Source organism: Lepisma saccharinum, chromosome 23, assembly GCF_977018435.1.
Source record: "Lepisma saccharinum chromosome 23, izLepSacc3.1, whole genome shotgun sequence".
NCBI lineage: Eukaryota > Metazoa > Arthropoda > Insecta > Zygentoma > Lepismatidae > Lepisma > Lepisma saccharinum.
This window is the reverse complement of record NC_139251.1, coordinates 41,203,831-41,227,991: the sequence shown is the minus strand read 5'-3', so window position 1 is coordinate 41,227,991 and position 24,161 is coordinate 41,203,831. Positions and strand designations below refer to the sequence as shown.

The 24,161-nt window shown below is 39.8% G+C and overlaps 1 protein-coding gene across 1 annotated transcript in view; it reads right to left on the bottom strand.

The window, feature by feature from the left end:
- Ccn (cellular communication network factor protein Ccn) overlaps positions 1-24,161 on the bottom strand; it is a 419,483-nt gene that overhangs the window by 32,832 nt on the left and 362,490 nt on the right. The window contains exon 5 of the mRNA XM_083144480.1: positions 12,431-12,560. Within this exon, the coding sequence (XP_083000606.1) occupies positions 12,431-12,560 (130 nt within the window). The remainder of the gene's footprint in view (positions 1-12,430; positions 12,561-24,161) is intronic.

The window sequence follows — 24,161 nt, the reverse complement described above, 5'->3', positions numbered from 1 at the left end:
TACTATTAGATATAAGAATTAAGAAATAAGTATTCAAAATTAAAAGTACGAAAATGTGTGTTTTGTAGGTAATAATAATGTAAAATATGTGTCTTTAGGTTTTGTACTGTCTCTTGCACCTAAATTCAGGCATGGCCTTTCTCGATTTCAGAGTGAGAGTTCGGACATTGACAATGATCATTTAACAGGTCTTTACTTCGATGGCCGACGTGACAAAACATTGTCAACAGAAAAGGAGGATGATAAATACTACCAAAGAACAATTGTAGAGGAACACTATTCCTTGGTGAAACAACCAGGATCTAGCTACCTTGGTCATGTTACACCAGCTTCAGGATCAAGTCTGGCCATTGCTGAAAGTATTTACGACTATATCACAGCAGAAGTGCCCGGAGGTTTAAACCATATTCTTGTTCTAGGGTGTGATGGAACGGTCGTAAATACTGGAGTTCACAATGGGGTACTGCGTCGTCTTGAACTGAAGATCGGGATAGCTGTGCAATGGGCTGTTTGTCAACTCCATTTCAGCGAATTGCCTCTCCGCCACTTGTTCGAGTCCCTCGATGGTCCCACCTCCGGACACAATTCCTACACTGGTTGCATTGGAAAATCTTTGAAGGCGTGTGAGCTGCTTCCAGTGGTAACATTTGAGCCAGTTAACTGCACCTTGCCATCAGATGATATATCCACTTTGAGTAAGGACCAGAAGTATCTGAGGGATATTGCTCTCGCCGTTAGCTCAGGCATGTGTCCTCCAGGTCTTGCTAAGCGCGATCCAGGTCCCCTAAACATGTCCCGTGGTTGACAACAGCCAACAGGATATTAAGACTGTATGTTTCCACCACGGAACCATCAGACAACTTACGTACCATAGTAAAGTTCGTTATCAGGGTGTATGTGCCATCTTGGTTCCGCATCAAAATCCATCATTCAATTAAGGATGGAGCTCGGCATCTTTACCATTTCATTCAGTCATCCAGATACTTGGATCAAGTTAACCGCAACGTCATCGACCCAGTGATTTCTCGGAATGCTTACTTCGCATCTCCAGAAAACATTCTGTTCGCGATGCTGACTGATAAGAGAACACATATCAGAGCCCTTGGCATTCGAAGAGTCATAAAAGCACGAGAATCATGTGAGACGGTTGGACACGTTGGGATTAGAAAGTTCGATATTCCAAAAATAAACTTCGAAGCAAACGACTATATCGAACTAATTGACTGGTCGTCCAGCGAAGTAACTCCACCACCAATACTCGATGATGTGACTACAGAAGATTTGAAAAGTATGCTGAAAGAACCAATACCAATTGACTGGACTTTTACAAAGTTCCCATGCCACACACAAGCTGTGGAAAGAACAGTAAAATTGGTTACGGAGGCCTCAAAGAAAGTGTGTGGTCATAAAAAACGGGATGGATTTATTCGCTGCACTCTGAAATCGAGAAAGGCCATGCCTGAATTTAGGTGCAAGAGACAGTACAAAACCTAAAGACACATATTTTACATTATTATTACCTACAAAACACACATTTTCGTACTTTTAATTTTGAATACTTATTTCTTAATTCTTATATCTAATAGTATGCGAGTGTATGACAATTCTGGTTTATGTTTAATAAATGTTAGTTAAATAATGAAAAAACAGTGTATTTGTCGATTTTTGGGTAATTTCAGGCCCCTTGCCAAAACAGAACATATTGTCCGTGGGGCGCCAAATTTTGCACTGTAATTAACCATACATAGGTGCAACTTTTGCACACTACCGCAAAGTGCTGTAAAATTTGAAAAAAAATTCAAAAATAAAAAAAAAATTGCCGATTTTACTAAATTTTTGAAATTTCACGTCCCTTGCCAGAACAGAAGACATTATCCTAGGGTGGTGAAATTTTGAACAGAAGTTACTTATGTATAGAGGCAACTTTTCCGCTCTACCGCAAAAGCATCATAAAAAATTTGCATTTTTCGATACCCCCTATTAGGCACGTCTATAGTAAGGCTGGAGGCTGAACTGCGACTCATCGGAGAACACCGTTCAACCTCATTCGTTGTGGCCCCAATTGCGATGTTTCTCAGCCAAGTTTCTACGGACAAAGCTGTACAGTGATGGAACATACATCATGAGTCTATATGTATAGAAACCATCTTTAAGAAAGCGATTGCAGACAGATTGAGATGATATATGTGCCCTATTGTTGTGAGAATGGCATGTTGTAGTTTCGTTGCATTCTGTCGTCTGTTCCAATCGGTTGTTAACAAGAGGTACCCGTTGTGTCTTGTTGTTTGCCTTCGTCAAACATTTTTCGTTGTTTGGAACCGATGTACAGGCGAGAAATTGCACTTTGAAACATTTCAAAGGCTAGAGATACCTTTGCTGTATGTCTAGCTTCCATCCTTCCTGTCTTAAGTCATAATTGATATGTTTGATATTTTTATCAATAGATGTCAGGGGAATTCAGTTTTGTTTTATGTTTAATCTCGAACAAAGAGAGAGAGTGACGCTCAGTCAGTTCGCGAGACAATATGGCCGAATGTGCGCGGTGATTTTATTCCGTCCATCGCGTTGCATTGCAGCAAGTTTGTGTTGTTACATGTAATCTTTGTTTTAGTCAATATATTTTTGTTATTATCAGTGAGTGTCATTTGCAATCATCCGAGCCGAATCACCTTATGGAATACAATATGGCCCTCCACTCCAGAGGCATGGGTTTGTGATAAAGCGACACACATTAAGTACTATCATTTTCCTTGGCGTGCATCGTACAAATTAGGCAGACCGATCTCGGCCCAACAGGCAAGCACATTTTGGTTCATCAGTGGCCAAAAATAAAAAAAAAAAACACTTCCTATGGCTCTCCACGCCATTGATTCATGTAAATCGCACTTCAGAGGTATTGTACCACTTGCGCACGTTCCTCAATGAACTCTTACACTGTTCTTCGACTTCCACTGTCATTCTCAGAGCTGTGCACTTTAATTGTCAAGTCAGATATATCGGCATTAATGATGGGCAAATAACCAATTGAATCCTGCAATGGTGTAAAATCCCATCCAACTTGTAAATTATTAAAATATTTACATTTTTAATTCGTGTAATTATTATAATCGGAATTATTATACTTTAGATCAGAATTACTATAATTGTAATTTCTAATATTAATAGTAAAAAATTTTAAATTATCAAAACTTTCCATTTACATCAAGGTATCTGGGGAATGGGGTGATAACACACAGAAGGCAAAGAGATATGACATGCTATCACATATTTTCCATCTCTAGGCATCTTACCCTTACCAAGAAATCATATTAGAACCCATCCCCCCCCCCGAGTGGTACCGACAACTTGCCTGGCTCAAAGCCTATATGGCGTTATGTGTTGACTGATTTGGTTTATTTTATTTTGCCAACTCTTGACTAATTGTGAATGCCTCCCCGATGGCGTAGTGATAACGTCGTCGCCTTGTAATCAAGGGGTCCAAGGTGTGATAGCCGGTGGAGGCGTATAGTGGCTCGGATTCCACTTTAAACTGTAGGTACAGTCCCGATTAGCCTTACTTTGCATAAAGCACAAACTCAGTCAAAACTACGTAATCGCGAAGATGAGGATGAGTGAAGATATGAAATTGATGAAGGGACTGTCACAAAGAACACGCATGCCCAGACCGGGATTCGAATCCAGGAATAAAAGTAGGATTAAGTTCCGCTGACAATATAATCATATATTTCTAAGTCTCTTGCAACAGGTTAACAAACAAAGTAGCATAATTTCTAACCTATTTTAGTGTTTCTATATATTTTTTATTATTTTTGTCAGTGCCTATTTGGCACCACACATTGAAATGTTTGGTAAATGTTTTCTGTATCTAATAGTAATTTATTTTAACCTGAATGCAATTCATTAGTCATTTTTATTGATATACCCAAATTTACATGATTTAAAAAGCATCTGTAGCTATGGCAGAACTTTCTATTGAAACACGCTCATTTCCGTAGTCTTGGGTATCCCAAATAACGCCATATGAGAGCATAAAGACGAGGGAACGCCTCATCGTAGGAACCACGCTGTCATCTTGAACCTAAGATAGATGATGCGGTTTGACAGGCAAGAGGTAGTCTCACCGTTAGCAGAAGATGGGGAAGAAGACTGTAACGGGAAGAAGAATAGGGATGTCCAAAATAGCATGTGACACCTGTTCCATATATTTATAATTTTCATTCGCACAGCGGGCCTTCTTAGTTAGTTATCTCCTAAAAGTTTGTGATCTTACAGAAATATAGGATAGAATGGGTCTTTATTTAAGCAGGCGTGTCTCGGGATCATGGGCCGTTCTTACAACCAACCCACGTCACATACAATGAATTAATAAAAGCAGAGAAAAAACACAATGATCAAGATAATACAATAAAGATAATACAATGATTGAATAATACATTGAAAACTGAAGTCTGACAAAGAGATACAGGGAGATTAAGAGAGAGAGATAGGGACAGAGAGAAATGGGGAGATGAAGATATATATAGATGGAGACTAAGAAAGAGGGTCGAACTAGAAGATGAAGAATGAGAGAAGGATGCTAACAGAAAGGAGGGAGAGAGAAACGAAATACATAAGAGAAAATTGGAGATGGAGAAATGGTAAAAGGAGAGAAGAAGAATGAGAGACCTAGAGCACGTAGAAATAGAAAGACAACGAAAAAACGGGAGACGAAGAAAGAAATAGAGGGAGACTAGAAGAGCTAGAGAAAATAGAGACCAAGAGAGACACAGAAAGAGATGAAATATAGAAAGAGAGAAAAGCGGAGACGGAGAAAGAGATATAGAGGAGTACTAAGAAAGAGAGAGAAGGAAAGAAACAAAGTAAGAGAAAAAGGGGCGGAGGAAGAGAGGGAGGCGAAGAGAAGAAAGAGATACAGAGCAATGGAAAAAGATATAGAAGTCAAGAAAAAGGGGGAAAGACTAAGAAAGAGACGAAATACATGCACTGACAGAGCGAGGCTGGAAAGTCGTAAGCAAGGCAGTAAGGTACTATCAAACCAACCGAACATTTTACAATAGGCACGCAATTTGGCCAAATGAGAATCCGAGGGAAATCATTTGCATCCCTCCCCTGAACAAGGTTCGCCCATGCTGTTTAATTACGAGCAGCTTTGTCTTAACTATACGATATGGTAATATTGATGAATCGATCCGGTATTCGAGTCAAAAAAGTGCATTTTTAGCTCGACTGGGATTTTCGTGCGTTATCGCCTTGATTAACAGGTCAGCTTATCTGCTGTTCCTGTACAAAATTCACCCGGGGCATCGGAAACCGATAAACGTAATCGACTCAATCCTTTGTCTTCGGGGCAGACTTTAACTTGTTCGCTGATCAGAATTACACCAAAACTACATGTAATGAGAATAAAATTATACAAATGGGGAAACCCTGTACACCGCACCATGCCACGGAGGCACGTATGCACAGAAAGAGAATTAAAGAACAACACAGTGAAAGTAGGGAAAAGGTAGATATAAGAAGACAGGGAGAGAGATGGAGAAGATGATAGAAAGAATAAAAGAGAAAGAGGTAGATGTAGGAAGACAAAGAAAGGATGAGAGAGAGAGAGAGAGAGAGAGGGGGGGAGAAAGAGAGAGACAGAAGGGAGGCTGTGAGAGGGAGGCAGAAAAAGAAGGAGAACAATTGAAAGAAAGCGAGAGAGATAGGGAGGAAGAAAGAGAGAGGAAGAAATATAAAGAAGAATAGAGAAGTTAAGTAAAGGATATAGGAAGAGATGAAGAAAGACAGAAAAAGAGAAGGTAGATAATAGAAAGTTAAAGAAAGTGAGGTATAAAAAGAGACAAGGAAGAGAGAGGGATGGAGAAAGGGGGAAAGAGAGAGAGAGAAAGAAAAATATGTTGGGATAAAGGGAAAGAGAAAACCTGAAGGAATTGAACCCATGTCCGCCACATGGCAGTCAGACGCCCTGTCGATTCTTCTTCATGTGGAATATTATGAATCTTAAGTATACAAAGGTATCAAAACTAAGAAAAATGCTTCAAAAATGAATTTAATTTTTCCTATATTGACACTTTTCTTACCTGCCATAAGGTTTAGTTTCAGTTTTAAGCCCACTTTATGCACAGAATTCTAAATTAGAGCTTAAAGTGTGATCCGAACCACTACGCGCCTCCACCAGGTATAGAATCTGTCACCGTGAAGACGGTTTGGTTTGAGCTGGTGTTTTAAGTCCACTTTATGCACAGTAAGGCTAATCGGGACTGGACCTACAGTTTAAAGTGGGATCCGAACCACTTGTGCCTCCACCGGGTATCGAACCCGGGACCCCTCGATTACAAGGTAATGACGCTACCACTGCGCCATGGGGGAGGCCCTACCGTGAAGACGGGAAAGGAGGGATAGAGAGAGGGGAAGAAATAGGTAAAGAAAGGAAAGGGAAAGAAGGGAAATAGAGAGACAAAGAAATGGTAGGAGAAAAAGGAAGACACGAAGATAGAGGGACAGAACGAGAGAGAAAGGAGGGAAATAGAGAGAGAGAGAGAGAGATAAGGAGTAAGAATGGAAATGTACAGACAGAAAGAGGGACAGAGAAACAGAGATAAAAAAAGAGAAGACAGGGGAAGTAGGAGAAACAAAGAGACAATGAAAGATAGGAAGAGATAAAGGAGGTAAATAGAGAGATATAGATAGAGAAAGTCGGAGATAGAAGGATAAAGAAATAGAGACAAATGTATGAAGAGAGAGATTGAAAGAGTGACAGAGGAAGTAAGAGAAAATAGAGAAAAAACAAACAGAATGAGAGGGAAATAGAGAAGGAGAGATAACATTTAGTTCAGTTTGAATTTCACTGATATTTCGTACCGTTCGACAACAGGAAAATTCGACGTTCAGTTTCCTTGTGAGAAATCCCTACCTCTCTCTCGCTCTCTAGTTCCTTGGAGGACGCAAGGAGAGGCCACGAAAGCAAGGTGTGCAGGTGTACAAAGAAGGCTTGGCATTAAAATATGAAAGAGCGGGTTATGCCAAAGGAGAAATTATTGATGGCATCCCTTGCTGTCCCAAGTCTCAAGGGAACCAAACTGATTTCAGGGAAGAAGGAAATGTTGGAAGGGTTAGAGAAGAGGGGGCGTTCCATCTCACTGATCCCTCTCTCTCTTTCCCTAACCCACCCTCCCTCTGGAATTCTTGCAAACAGTATCAAAGTCCAACAATACAAAGGCTTATATATCGGCTTTACATGCTGCTGAACATGGTCCCTTTCCTTTCTTGTTTTCTTCCTGCTTTATTCCTCATCTTTCTCGCTTATGGAAACTTCTACATCATATTTATTTTTAGTGTTTTTTTTCTTGTTTCTTCCATTTTCCCTCCCCTTTTGGTAAATTTCTCTTATCGGACAAACGGCTGAAATTTGCTAGTTCATTTAATTTGAATATTCCTACTTACGTATTCTGCATTGAGAAACATTTCTGAAGGTGGCATTTCGCTTATTTCACGGAAATAAGCTATATTTGCGACATATCGAGTAAGTTTTCTTTGTTTCTTTTTGCCTTCGGTAACACGCAAAATGCCGGTCACAGTTTCACTACCGTACTCGGCATGCAGCGTTTCCACCCCACTACACCCAAAAATACCTACGTAGCCCCACAAACCATTGACGCATAGCCCCACGAACCATTTCCGGTAAGGTTAGGTTAGGTAGGGTCACGTATAGGTTAAATTAGTTAAAAATTGGTTTAGAAAAAAATATGCGTAGCCCCACACGCCATTCTCGCATAGCCCCACGAACCATTGACACATAATCCCACAAACCATTTGAGGAAACGTCCCTTCTTTAGTTACAAAAACACGTGTTTGGAAACACTGACCCGGATTACGTTATCACACACAGGCTACATCCACCTGGAAGTAAATGGATGCAAGAGCTTTCGTGCATCGGTCACACATTTATATCGAAAAATAGATGATTTATCGGCAAAATTCAATGAACGATGCGAGAAAACACTTCCCCGAACTTCCACAATTCTAAAGAAACTGCATTCGGTAAGTAATTTTCTCCTGTAAATTTGAAGAAATCCGTTTGTCCGATACGAGAAATTTACCATATCATATACCATGGACTGCATATATAAGCCTATATTTTAACCCCATTATTCTCTGATATCCTATTTTCTCTAACGTAACGTGCTAAGAATCCAGAGATTTCTGAGTACGAACCCTAGATAACTATAAATGATTGAAACAGCTTGAAGATGAACATATTAACTGGGGGATGTTTGGTCGAGCCTTGTGTTAGCTGGGGGAAAACTCCTATGATATAACATGGCGACAGTGAACCAAATGCTTTGCGAAAATTTTGCTAGCTGTGGGGACCATCATTCCGCATACACTTCGAGCACTCTTTTGAAGTCTTCTACACACTGAAAAGTGTGTATGTTTATGCACAAGGACGTTCGAATGTTAACAAGAGTTTAGTTACTAAGTTACTAGTTACTGAAATTTCATAATTGAACCACACGACGCTACATAACAGACTTGAACTCTTCTGGAACACACTACAACAATTGCACATCTTTACTAGTTGTACCAAATTGACCAGCATTATTCCAGTATAAATAAAAAAATAATCTTAAGGAATCCCAGGATAAACATCTCCAAATCAATATCGACTTCACAAGAAGAACTGCTACACCATAACTACTCGTAAGTAATTACAGGATGTACAGATACTTTCTGCCTAGTTGGGCGCCATAAAGTTTATCGTGTGTAATTTTATTAGGGCATATAATTGACAGATTCACACCATATTTATTTATATCGAATTTTATGGTGTGCACTAGTTGGATGACTGAAATTAATGTGAGAAACTACTTTAACAGCACGAATATTTTTAACAGTAGCTGTACCTTTGGTTTGATTAAAGGTATACGACAACATATTATAAGAACTTAGGAAGTGCAGGAAATTCAAAATACACGAAAACAACATACATAAAAAGAATACACAATACCAAATCTACATTTTAATATTTTGCATCTTTTATTATTGTATTGCTTTTAAAAATTTAAAGCAACACAATGGAAAGCAGCAATATTTGGAAATTTAAGAAAGAAACGAACAACAAATTGTCCTTAGAACCAGTAAAACAGAGGAAATTGAATTTTACTTAAATCTGGTGAAAAACTTTCCAATACGATAAAAATTTTCTGCTTATCTGCCAAATACTCTAAAGTTATTGGCTGCGCCATCTTGTATCCTTCACTGCTAACTCCATCTACTTGTAAACTCGTTTATAAGTATGTAATTAATGTTTAATTAATACATGTTACTAGTGCTACTAATTGCTTACCAATGTTTAACATTTCTCTAATAAGTACTAAATCCAGCAAGAAGTTAATATCGACCACATACACCGGCTGAATCAGTTTAAATTACGGATTTTCGGTCTGCTTTAGGATTAGCTCCTCCACGTTAGTTTGAAACAGGAATACTCAGGAGAACTCATCGGAATATCCTGTTTGTAAGCAACTCCATACGCGATCCAAACGGACTAACTTCAAAGTTGAGGATTATCCCAAGGGATCGGGAATTTTGGAATCCGAGAAGAGTTGGGATAAAAATAAAGGATACATGTACGCTACAATCCCTCAAAATGGAAACATTGATTTTTCTCTAAAATATCTCCATTGTGTATGCAGCAAAACTAGAATGAGGCATTCTAATAACACGTGGCCTGGTACAGCCTCTTCAAGTTGCAATGTAGGTTACGGTCCCATGCCAAAATTCTTCTCCTTTTAATGAGAAATCTATGGAGTAATCCTTTGGAAACGTTCCACGAAAATGACGGCAATATCCTCTTACGACCGTAGGATTTGAGAAGGAATCCCCTTGTAATGAATCTTATACAATATTTCCAGCTGCTCCTTCCTTTGGAATTCCTTTGTTGGGCTGGAGTTTGTCTTCCCTCGACTGCACCGCCATCACTTGAGGGACTTCCCCGCGCGGAAAATGGGGGAAATCTGATGAGGAAGAAATTAATGTGGGAGAGGAGAGGCCGAGAAATGGTACGAAATAATTTAGCAGCTAAATGACAGAGGAATATGAAGAAGGAAGGAAACAGTATGGAAAGTTTAGTACGATATTGACACAATTACATATGGAGATGTGCAAATCAGTATTCCCGCCAAAACTTGTGACGCAGTTAGAATCACATCACTTAAGCAACCACGTTCGTAGTTCATTTCTTAGTCCCTACAGATACATAAATATTCATTATTGGTTTAAATTCTCGCGGGAAAGAAAAGCAAATTAACGAAAATGGAAAAATGTACATCAACATCAGTTCGGTAATAGCTTCGTTTCACAAGAATTGTAACGTCTACAATATGAAACTTGATAACGAAAAATCATCATATATAAATAGATCATAGCCATAAAAAATCGTCGTAAACATTCTCCCACTTTTTTATTCGGTTTCAAGAGCTACTGGTTATAAGAATGGAGGGCTTAAGGTGTTTGTTCACAGTCACATGATTCCAGCAGTTGGCATGTGAATCTGTTACGTATCCGCATTACAGTTCTCTTACGCACACGGAGCAGGTCCGCCTTATATAGGCCCAGCCATTACAGAAACCGAACGAACCCGAAAACCTACGAGAACGACCAAAAATCAGCCGAACGATTCCGAATAGTCACGACGGAGACCGAGAGCCATTCAAACGATTCCGAATACTCTAACAGCTACCGAAGGCTGAGAAGCGTTATGGATAGGTACGCACAAGGAGTTGGGTCGTTCCTCCCGAACAGATTGCGGTCGGTTGAGTGAGTGCTTCCTCAAACATTCTTACCTGGTCATTCTGTTCCGGAGGGGGTCGGACACGAGTGGCGTAGCTTCAGATGCTTCTTGCTCCAGCACCGAGTTAAAGGTGCCAAACCCAAGTCGAATGTGTATTTTTTCCAACGTGCCACTCAGAAAAGATTTCATACATTCCGAAAGTAGAAATCTTCCTCACAAGGAGGAAAAAATAAGTTTTGTGAAGCGAAGTGGAACCAAGACGGTTGGTTCCGAGATATAGGCGAAACCTGAAAACCCTTCTTTGTCCCTGTTAAGCGTCCACTCGGCGGTTTTCCTCGAGATCTTTTCTGCTGAGTCTGAAATTTCTCGGCTTATCTCAAAACTCACGAGAAGCTTTCCACCACTCTGTTCTTCCATTTCCTCTTCTCGTAAAGATTATTGGCTGTTTTGCCGTCATCCGAATATTCCTTCTCGTCTTCTTATCTTAGGTTCAAAAGATTCTGCGCAATCGGCTTATGTGAAATAATAGAATCGTCTCGATATACAACGTAAGCGTTTCCTTTCGTTACGTGCTAAGCCAGATTGTGCAGTATGAAGCTTAACTCTTTTCCATCTATACTACATGGCTTTCTAATACGCTTTCATCTCTCGAGATGAAGGTGTTGTGGATCCAGCGGCGAATCCTCAAGAGGGACATGTGGGCAGTGTCTCTGAAAAATGCTACCTGAAAGCCAGCAGCATAAATATACAGATATACTTCCAATAGTTCAACTACTAGAAACGGATAAAAATATCTCAGTTTGCAACACTGTCGTTCCTTGTGTGTCATAGAGAAGATTGGTATCTAATAACAACAATCTAAATATACTTCGACGTGACCAGGAGAACACATTGTTCTTTCTGTATGAAACATTACTTCCAATTGTAAGCCCGGAGTAGGTTAGGGATTTGGTGTCTCACTACAAAGGTGCGGCTAAACTGGTCTGGTATAAAGCAATTATGCGAGACTGAAGAAAGGACTCTGGGAGTTTAGATTTTAGAACACGCCTGCGAAATTAAAAGACGTAAGGAGCTATATTTTCGGAAATATTTCCAAACTATTTTGTAGAGTGTATCATATTACCCCCGATAGATCATAAAAAATTTATGCTTCAAGAAAGTTACGCTGTGTGTGAACCAAAAAAGTATATTGTGATGTTATACATAGACACGGTGGCGGCGATTAGAGGGACATGGCTGGGCACCTCCAAACCTTTTGCTATTTTGACTCCCGCAGTGTGCCTCGTCTACCAAGAGAAAGTAAGCTGCCCCCTCCCAAGTTTTGGAACCCAATCGCCTCTACTGCAGTGAGAAGTTTTTTTATGAGTTAGTATCTAATCTGAATTACAATAAATACCGGTTGCAATCATGCTTACACGAGTAGGACAGGCACGTCATGTTATCATGCCATCATGCTCTGACGTCATGTTCGGTTATATCCGAAAGTGTTCGAAGATAGACGAAGCAAGTGGACAAGATAGAGAGCCGACTTGTGAAGAGGAAAAGGCAGAAGGAAGGTGATGAATGTTTGTGGATATGCACACGACACGACATAGCCTCCACACGAACGTAGCACGATCACAACACCTTACAACTCACCTGCTGTACTGTCGCACATCCACTCCCTGCAGCATTGGCCTGGGATGTCCACCAATCGCGGGTGCTTGCAAGCGCCAGTCGGTGATATGTTTTCCTGAGGGCAAAGCGATGCGCATGCGTATGTTCCGTTCTGTAGAGAAAATAAGACATTGTTGTGATTGTCATCAATTATTGTACAGATATACTAGAAGTTAAGAGTAATAATATTTAGTCCACTTACGTCTAACTTAACTTTACCTTGTAGTATTATGTTATTTTAACTTTAAAATTTAGCACGTGCATGAAAGCAATGAAACATTTAAAGAGGAATGTTCAAAAAGTACCAAGAAGGCTATTTTTCAAATTACGAAGACTTAGTCTGGGACATTTAAATCATGCAGCAAGGTTCAATGTAGTGACTGGAGAGGGTTCTCCATCACCCCGGCACCACTATACTACGTCCCAAGAGCCTGTGGAAGAAGGCCACGCATAAAGGTAAAGAAGGGGAGGAAGCGAGCCGCGTTTCCCCCTCCATGCAAGCCCTTTCCATCTTACGCGTTCATTGATCGATCCCTCTCTAGTCCAACTTGCGCAGAGGACTTGTTTCTCATTTGCTTGCTCCACAGACTCCTGGAACAGTCCTTTAATCGATTAGCATACAATTAGCGATTCTAATTTTCGCCGCTAAGACTGGTCACATAGACGGAAATAGGCCCGGCTCGGTGCGACAGCATTGCTACAAGTGTAGCGATGCACCTTAACATTACTCGCGAACGGCTTACGAAGCAGCCACGACGCTGGTAATGTCCAGTCGCACAGAATGAATACAATAGAAAAGCATGAAGCGCATGCGCAGGACACGGTAGTCATCAGACTGCTCACGACCAACTGAACAGTCGTCCAACGTTGTTTCCTCCTGTCCCATCCCATCCGATTGTTCTAAGTTTTAGTAGCCGAGTCGATCAGTTTCAATTCAATTAAGGTATGTTGTTCACATCTTAAAATTCCACAACAGTTGTGTTCTACACTGCAATGAGATTTCATATCAACACAAAACTTGTAATTGTGTCCTTTTACAAAATTCTCACTAGAGGTCACTACTGTTTCATAATAAACAAATAATAGCTCTGTTTCTAGGTAACAACTATTTTCTCATGACAACAGAAATTCTAATAAAAAAATATTACGAAATTGGAAAATCAATGTTGAAAATAAATATTGCAGATTTCTTTAACATTTGAACTATTACAAACGGATTTTTCACAGTATTTTATGCGATGTAGTTGAATAGAAATGGTGAAATAGTTTTGCTCCACCTGAGACCCACTGTGCAACTTGAGCAACATCGCCATGCACTTCCACCGTGCCAGCTGTTTTGTTCTCACGAATCCCAATGTTCATCCTGTGTAACAAAATTGTTACCAGCTTTCAATATTCTCATCGCTTACTGTTTTTTTTCAAAATAAAGAGTTCATTAACATATTGTGTTAAAAGGATTCATTCTGATCAAAGTGCACAGTGTTCACCTTAAGACACAAACTCAAAGATGGGCCAATAAGGGCACTTGGGCCCAAAGTGCACAGTGTTCCTCCTGAGACCCAGACCCTTTGACTGGCCAAAAAAGGCACTTCGGTATTTAGGAGTATTTTTACACAGTTATTTCTTTTTTATGGAAGACTATGTAGTTGTCCATACTATTTTTCCGAAATCGTTATTTAAAAAGTGATCTAAATGTAATTCATATGCGGATGATGGTGTATTGGACAGAAATTAACTTATTTTACAATTAACAAGGTCACATAAATGAGTTATACTATGAGACTTAAAAATGCCTTCATTTTTTTGTGTTAATATTGATATGCTTAATAAATAATATCTTAGTTATATATACGGTATTTTTTAAAATATAATAATCAGAGACATCTACTGGGAAAAACAGAAAAGAATCGAAGTAAATAACGCCTTATGGTGTGCAATATTCTCTTCACACGTTATTCTTTTGTCTTTCTGCTAGTAAGCACAGCAACAGAAGAGCCAATGAAATAGACCCTAAGCACTGATTGGCCGAGTGACCTACGCGAGCGCTTACGTCAAACACTTTGGCGGGAAACGAACAAAGAAGCAACTCACGGACTGCGATATTGTCGCAGATGAAATATTCACAAAACGTTCTCCACTGCCATTTCGGAACCTTTAAATCCTCGGATCTTCAGTGGGTGCTGGAGGCTATATAGCGTCGGTGCAAGACGAAGAAATTTCCTTTGTCTACGCTTCTACCGCTGACGTCGCGAGCAGTCAAAGGAATCCATTAGGCGAGAGAGTTCGGCGCGAGAATTTCTGGCACCGCGGCAGAAGGAAAATTTCCAAAGTCATTCGCATAAATAAGCTAGGAGGAGGAAACGGTTCTCCAAGGTCGTCTCGGCAAAAGATGAATAATTCCGGAGAAAAGTGGCGCGGAATCGTCTGTTGCGTCTGCATATATAAAAAAATTTCCTTGCATGCAAAGTTATGCTCGGTCCGCTCGGTGCCTGGAACGGGTGTCTTTTTGCAGGGGGAAATTTTATAAATTATTTCGCAGTTAGAAGAGCAATCATTACCTGAACGCAACTAGATGTGGTGCCTGCTTTCTTTCTTCAAGTGACGGAGATCGGATGTCGTCCATAATGAAAGATGGCACGCTCTGAGTGAAGCGTGAACAGTTTGCAGTTCAAACCACATCTTTTACCATTCTCTGAAGAGCCAATCGTTTCGTTACCTGGTGGCTGAATCTCACCTTTATGTTTACCCTTCTGCCTCAAATATCTTACATGACAAATTTTTCAGAATAATTAATAATGGGGCAAGAACGACACATAGAAACACGGAGAGAGAGAGAGAGAGAGAGAGAGAGAGAGAGAAGAATAAAAATAGAGGAAATGATAGAAGGAATTAGAGAATGAGAAAGATGGAGAAATGATAGAGAAACCGAGGAAGAAAGAAGGGAAGGGAGAAAATGATAGAAAGTAAAGAGATAGAAGCAGGAGGAAATAAAGAGACAGTAGAGTAGAAAGAAATAAAGAAAAAAGATAAAATCTACGATAGAAAAGAGAATGAAATATAGAGAGGTGCAATTCAGAGGAAGAGGTAAAGTTAAATAGAAGTAGAGAAAGAGAGTTAATATTGACTTAAAGATTCAAACTTATCACAGATAAGCTACACAATCGAAAACCGGGCTTATAGTTTAAAGTGGTATCCGAACCACTGTGTTTGCACTGGGTATCAAACCCGGGACCAATTGATTACAAGGTGACGACGTTACACTACGCCCAGGGGTGGCGTAAGGGCCGGATGTCTCGGGCGACTAATTTTGATGACATAAACATGGCTATTTTTTGTTAAATGTTACTAATCAGATAACACAAGATGGAAAAAAAGAAGTTTCAACTGAGAAACATAGATGGCAGCATAAGGTAAAATAATATAAATAAATTGTTAGAGGGTAAGTGTCGATTTAGTAAAAGTTGAAATATCATAAAAAGATGACGCTTGTCAACTCTGCATTCTCAGTTCAGTAAATTGTCATTTGGAACGACTAGGAGCATTAAATACTAGAATTCTCTGAAATAGTTATGGTTATATCTATACGAGTTTTTTTAATCATTTGTGAGCTTACAAACCATCCAAGTGCAAACGTTTTCAGAACCGATGGTAGCGATGTTGTAAATTTCATCGAACGAGTTTCCAAACTTCCAAGAAATGCATCCACGCTCACAGGACAGACTTGCTTTTCCTACACCAGTTGGTGACTTCCGGTTATGCAAATTCCCTTAAGGCACACTCGTTGTCAGATGCAATTTCCAATGCACTTTCCCGAGTATTCGCGCATTTACATTCCGGAGATGCCATGTCCTGCGACTCATGCGACCCGCTAGACAAACGTGTACCATAAGTTGCATAATACCCTTATTATTTTAGAGTTATTTTAGACTGCATGATAGAGTTTGAGTACTAGCGTATAGTGAAAAGCTGGACACTATGAATGAATCTTTCCACAGATATCGCAACATGAATCATTTTTTAAATAACACATGAACAAACACAGTATATCCCATGAATATCCAGCAATGGAGATCTCATGTATATCCAGGACGCGATGTTGTCAAGATATACAGAACAGAAGGTCCTCTGGATATCTTGGTCAGGATATTCTCTGGATATCAAAGACGGGTTATCCTATAGACGTCCTATGGATATCCTGAACTGGATATCCAAGACAGAATATCCTATGGATATGAATACCCATAACATCCAGGGATCTGATCTGGACATTTGTGGATATCCTACGGATATCCCTTGGATATTTGTGCTGTGTGGGAAAAGAGGCAGAAAAGAGGGGGGAGCGAGGAAGGAGGCTTCGTCTATCGCGCTCAAGCAGTATGCAGGCGGGAAACCCACACTGTACGGGAGCGCTTTCAAGTTGTGTCTTGAGATGTATTTTTGACTCCGATGGAATCCATTTTTCACTTCTCCTAAAGGAACGTATCGGAGAGCGCCGCTAATGTGGCTCCAAGGTTACTTGATCCCTACAAGCAATGGCGAACTCGTTCAATTTTTAAAAAGAGCCGTCAACGAAACCAGAACTTTTAAAAAGTTTTTCAAGCATTCAGCATCGCATCTCAAGGTTTTCTTACAGTTTCATGAATTTTGAGCCCTGAAAATGACCTCTCCGTCCCTCCCCCATCGTCTGGTACGTTGGGAGAAAGCTAACATGTTCCAGATGGCGGTCCGAAACAGTGTTGCCACATGAAGTGAAATTTCCCTTTTGGGAGAAATTCGGACCTAATCATAAAGGGGAAAAGTGAAATTTGAAGACATCAGACTCCATATTATACTGGCGCCAAGCTTTCTGAAACTTCGGAAAATATGCAAACTACAAGCTTCCCCGTAACTTAGCCTGGCAACACTGCTTCCATGCCAGGGTTTCAAATGCTGTGGTGGATCTATAGTAAGGTCAGCCCCACACCGGATATATCACGACGAGTCATTTTTGTTGCAAACCGACTTGGGGAACGTTTAACATGGGGCTCCTATGGGCCGCCGCACACCGGACGAAACATTTGACTCGAGTCACGTTGCGACGGCTTGCGACAAAACAGGGAAGGTCCCGGGAATTTGCTCTCGAAGGAGCACGATGCGACAAAAACGCTCTGCGCATGTGCGAATCCATTGTTCTTAGTGCACCACCTGCATGTGACTTATCACTGTATCGTTTGACAGCATAAAAGGTTAAAAATAAAGCTTGATCCAGAGAAGCTTATCGTTGTTGTGCAAGCGACGCCTCCGCTGTACGATTATTCATCGACTGAGAAACATAATAAGGACAAAATTGATGCGCTATGGAATGAAGTGGCACAGGAGATGAATTACGTTACAATTACATTATGTGAAAAAATAGGATTATTAGAAGTTATCTTGTAATCTAATGTACAAAACATATCGTAAATTGTACAGGAAAAACCATTTTCAGGTCAGTTTGATATTTTATTGCCCGAGCAACTATGTGGTTGAAGTACGCGAATTAAAAGTTTTCATTTTTTGGAGACGCGGCAGCGCTTAAAGTGAGCCGGAATGCACCAGAACTCCATTCTGGCAAAACTCTGTTCCTCCTGCGACATTGGACATCCATTTTATTTATTTAATGCACCATACAAAAGTCCATTCTTCGTTACATTAATTCTTGTAAAGAATAAATGAAAGGAATAAAACAAAGTTATTGTAATAAATTTGTCTCCTGTCGGTGGGCGAACCGGAAATGTAGAAAAATATAATATATTGCGGTGAGTGCTCTTCGTTTAATATGCAAATGAGAACCTAAATTTCCTGAAATGGCAGATGTGATAATCTTGTGTTTATACATTTATTTGGATGCAATAATAATAATCAGTGCTTTCTTCAGGCGGCACGCAACAGCACGGCGTACCAGTAACCATTTATATGCGAGAATGAAACTAAAATAATTTTATTTTATCGAAATAACAAATAATAACAACACACCAACTTGTAGAGTACCGAAAACTTTGTTTCCAGAAAGAGCATTTATAACAATAATAAATATTTGTCTAGTTTTTTCTGAAGCAAAGTGACTCATCGTGTCGTGTCGCTTTGCGTCCCGTCGTGTTGCGTTGCGCCGCATCGTGACTCGTCGTGGGGTTTTCTTTTATGTAATCACTTGGGACCCCTTTTTACTGTTAATTGGTTTTTGTTAATTAGTCACGTGACCAAGATAATTACTAGTACTTTAGTGGACACGTGTAGTTGAATCAAGTGGGAAGCCATAAGTGGGATAAAGTTGAATAGCGCGCTGTTCCCGTGTGGGCTAAAGTTTCTATTATTATTAATGGTGTCTAAGTATAGTATAAAATTGTTCCGTGGCATGGAAACAGAAGATCCCTGATATAAAACTTTGGCCAATTTTGGATCCAACTGGTACGGTAATTAACTGAAATAAAGACATTCTTTTTGGCACGTCTAACAGGGATAAATTTGAATGCAACCACCCGAGTAAATGTAAGGTAAATCATTTTGTCATGTAATAAGTTTGTTACCGGGTCAATGCTCTACACTGATTATAACTTTGCACTATATTTCTATAAATACCTTGTATTTGGATAATAAATATATATATTATTTTAGTTCTCACTTTCAAAAGGATATTCATGCTTTTCATTTCGAGCTTCACTGTTGTTCACGTTACACCCAGCCCTGAGATATCTAGAGTCTGTGTTCTCCGATTGATTTAATGTAGCTAGCACTTATAGGTAAGACTTTTGCTTCGCTCCCCCTGCTTGTAGAGCTTTGTGTAGTAGGGCTGTGCGTAGCCCCTGTGTGGTGTAGTTTTTGAGGGTGGGACGTTGCACGGGGGATATTTCCGCATGGGGGTATTCCTTTAAAAAAAGTGGGAAGACTGTCCTTTACGTCGCTTTTTATACCACTCAGGTTAATAGAAACGATATGGATGAATAATGAACTTTTGAAATGGATAAATTCATTCCTCACCAGGGCTTTAACGTGATACGCCTGCCCTGATAGCGATAACAATTGTTGTATGCATTATGTGGTGAACTCATTTAAGATTTCCATGAACATGGGTGAACGAAAATAATACAACTAGTAATATTAAATGATTTCCTTAGATGAGTGGGAACATTAGGCGAAAAGAGGGAAATTTTGTTGCTTGGAAATGGAAATGTTACCCTCAGATTCTGCCAACACTGAGCCGAAGGGTGACATTATCTCTGTCAGCGCCTGGAGGTGTCGATGAAGTGCTTCCGCGCGTCGAAAACTGTCACGGCCAGCTCTCGCGACCCGAGGGCGGCGGTCGTCATGTCACCGGCCACACCCGCATGACACATCCATAAGGGAGGGACCTTGCCCCATCTCCCCCTCCTTGCCTTTTGTCAAAATGCCGAGGTCGCCGTGGCATATGGATTTTACCGGGAAGAGGGATTGCGGGAGAGAGCGTATGTACATACGAATAAGGCTTTTTGCACTGTGAACTCCAGTTTGAGCACATTTACGCTGTCGCCGTTGAAATCATCGCAGCCCTAAAGGGCAAGGGCCCGATGGCGGAGGGGAGAATCGATATGTCTACAAAAGTATTAAGCCTTAATTTAACATAAAGCTGAATAGCCATTATTCCAACGTGGGAAATATTCTGAAAATCGGGGAAAGAACATATCTCTCTCTCTCTCTCTCTCTCTCTCACACACACACACACACACACACACACACGACGAATTCTGGATCTAAAGGTTCCACAGTTTGAGCTTAAATCAGTGCTTGGACGTTTCTTTTTCAGTGTCCCTTCATCAATTCCACCCAATGGCCATTCTTGCCTTTAGTAACGATTACTCCCAACAAATGGCTGTGTTTACTTTACTTCGTTTTTCTTCCACTTGTGGCTAATCGCGAAGATGCAGATAATGGTGAAAGGACACTCACAACGAATACCTATGCCCAAGCCGAGATTCGAACCCTGGATGTCGTAGCGCGATGTGCTAACCACTCCCACACGGTACACAATAATAAATATTCAAATATCCAGTTTCCGTCATCAATATACGTGCACACTCACACACATTATATGGTCTATACACGTAGAAACATCTGCTGTCTCCCGGATAGCGTAGTGGTAACGTTCTCGTGGAAGCACATCGTGGTTCGAATCTCACTTTGAACTGAAGGTCCAATCGCGATTAGCCCATCTGTACATAAAGTGAACTTGAAACACCAAATCAATCCATCTTTCCCCCCAGTGTAATTTATATCAGACAGAAATAGGCGTAGAATAGATCAAATCTATTCTCCATATCATAGTAAGAAAGAAATCAATGTACACAAAACTAAGTGACTTCTGCGAAATAGTTCCCTCTCCGTTTGTTAGATCTGGTGTTATCTTGCCCACACATACAGGGGGTGAACTTATTAATGGAAACACACTGCTCAGGGAAGGGTAATTCGTTCTGAGTTGGCAGCACTGAACCGACATGCATTGCGATGGGCATTTGTTATCACCTTGTTTGCCTAGTGCCTGAATCAATTGCCGACAAGACCGTACTTCATGCCTGCTTCTTAGAACTTTCGGATACAACCTGAGAACGTGTGTTGGTAAGGTACAGTCACCAGCAATAAAAATGCGACACCTAGATGCTGAAATACTCGCTTTCCTGTAAGGTGTTGTGTGTGTTGCCTAACTCTTAAGGCGAATTGCATTTTAATAGCAAATTTCCAATGCAACTTCTACCACCGCCGTAGAGTTAGGCAACACATACAACGCCTTGCAGGAAAGAGGGTATTTCAGGATCTAGGTGCATCATTTCAGGGTGTCTATCTACCAAAATAACAAAACCAAAATTCTTGACTTTTTCATGACCTTTCTTTCCTTTTTCGTAATATTTGTTTAATCGCCCTCTACTTAGGTATCGTTGAAAATTAAGAAAATATGTATTTTTATTCAATGAAAACCCCTACCACAAGGGAAAACTGATTCTGTACTTTAACAAGAGATTTAGACTTGCTTTATTATTAATGCATGCAAAAAGTAAGGCTTCAGACTTGATCCTGGACGGGGAATTTAATATTTTTACAAAGATTCACGTATACAAGAATGTAATTTTTAAGAAAGAAAGTGAACAAATCTTAACCACAACTCAATGCAATTTCAGATTTCCAAATATTCAATTTTACAACTCAATACAATTTCAGATTTCCAAATATTCAATTTTACAACTCAATACAATTTCAGATTTCCAAATATTCAATTTTACAACTCAATACAATTTCAGATTTCCAAATATTCAATTTTACAACTCAATACAATTTCAGATTTCCAAATATTCAATTTTACAACTCAATACAATTTCAGATTTCCAAATATTAAATTTTTCAACTCGATACAATTTTAGATTTCCAAATATTCAATTTTATGAAATCCCAGTACAGGTATATAACCATGTAAATTCGCTATACTTTTAAAAAAATAGCAACAATTCTTGACCACAAGCGTAATTTCCTGACTTTTTCTTGACTATCTTGACTGTAGACACTGCATTTTTATTGCTGGTGACTGTACAAAACATTACGAGCATTGCCTGCCGTTTCTAAAAGAAGGAAAAATACTAAGCGTTGCCAGTGGAGAAATCCTTCTGGCGCCTCATTAAATTTTGTTTCTAATTGACAAACAATTACGCTTAATGAAGCGAGGGAAATCTGTGACGTTAATTATCTGCTGAAATTGGTTGCCGCTTGTTGAACTGGAAAATATATTTGAGCCTAATAAATCACGAATGCCAGCTAATTTTTATCCCCTTCATTAAATAATTGAAAGCTATCTCCTGTTCCCCTGAAATTTATGAATTCGTCCTGAGACTGATTGCTAATTCGTTACGTCTTGAAGCGAAATAGTGGATTTTATTAACGTCTTCAGATTTCATGGATGTTAGCTGGAAGGTCCTTGACCTGTCTTGGAGAATGCGCACAAATATCGTGCTACAGGTTTTCATTTAATCGATCAATATTCTGGTGTTTTGCAAAGGGAAAATTGAGTTGTTAGTGGAACTGGTTTCCGAGGGGGGAGGGGGGTACCGTACTTGTAAAACTATTGGGACGATAGAGATCTGATAGATTAGACAAGACACGACTACTGACAGATGAATTGATATAACATCATGTGGAACACACACACTATAGTGTGTTTACACAGTGTATGTAGGTTAGTTATGTGTAGGGGGTCAGAGTTACATATTTTTAGCACTTAGGAAAATATGTTATGTATAAGACCAGCCCGTGGAAGTAACAATTACTTTGAGAAACTGTTACTTTTGAAAGTAAGTAGGTGCAACCGTACAGAGATACCTTTTGCAATAGGAATAACGTTCTCAACGGTTAATTTAGCTGCCCCTCGTGGTGGGGTAGTTAGCACATCGCGCTACGAAGCCAAGGGTCCCGGGTTCGAATCCTGGCCTCGGCATGGATGTTTGTGAGTGTCCGTCCATTCATCAATTTAATCATATCATCACTCATCCCCATCTTCGCAAATTAGCAAAAAGTGGCGCAAAAGGTAAAGTAAAATAAATCACATCAAGTCAAAGTGAACGGTTACTTTAATAATAAATAAATAATAACCAGTGACGCAACAGCCCATGAGGACAAAGGCCTACATAGCGACTGCCGGCCTCTCTCCCACATGCCACAGCAGAGGTTTAAACCAGTTACGGGGTGACGTGTGGTCAGAACGACGAACCCCCAGTTGTTGTAGGTTTTCATGACCGGGTTAAGCTACTCATTTGTAGCTCCCCAATTTCCTCACGATGGTGGATGGCCACTGGTCCCATACACTGGCCGAAATCTCAGGGGAATAGTTGTTACGCCCCCCCCCCCCTCAGGAGACTCGAACCAGCGCCCAGCCCGAGCCCAAAGCCTGATACCTTATACCGCACGGCCACGGTGCTGGAGCAACCGTTACTTAACGACAATTAAATTATTGAGTTATATTCCTTTCTTAAGTTTTAGGCGAGCGATGAGATTACTAGCATAAATTGTTATTTCTTTGTTAAGCACGTTTTAATGATGATTTGCTAAATCTGTAGAAAACCTATTGCTTATCAGACACACATGGGAGTTCGTTTCATCAGATTTCAGATGCACGATTTCAGACTGGACGAACAATGTTCAATTGTTTAACTTGCTACTATCCTACTTATGGTATCCCACACAGTGTACAATACTTATTGTTGTTATTAATTTCATGTGTTATATTGTGTCGTGCCTTCATGGCGTGGTGCTAAGCACAGGGGAACACTTTACATTTTTTTTTTATATATATTGTGTCGAATTGATGAAGATCTGTGAACGCTCGAGATAATTATATTTACGATCTGTATACTAAAGCATGTGCTGCTTCAAACGTGACTATATTTTGAATATTATAAAAAATATTCCAATTTTATACGTCACTATATTTTGAATATTATAAAAAATATCTCAATTTTATACTTCACTGTATTTTGAATATTATAAAGAATCTCAATTTTATACTTCACTATATTTTGAATATTATGATATGGGTTGTAGCAAGGCCCCTGGAGGCAACTCCCTACTTTTACGGCTATGTACAGTCATTGCAATAAAAATGGAACCTTATTGTGTTTACTTTACCAAGTTACGTTGTATAAAGTATGAAAATTACGAAATACAGAATTAAATTAACATGAAA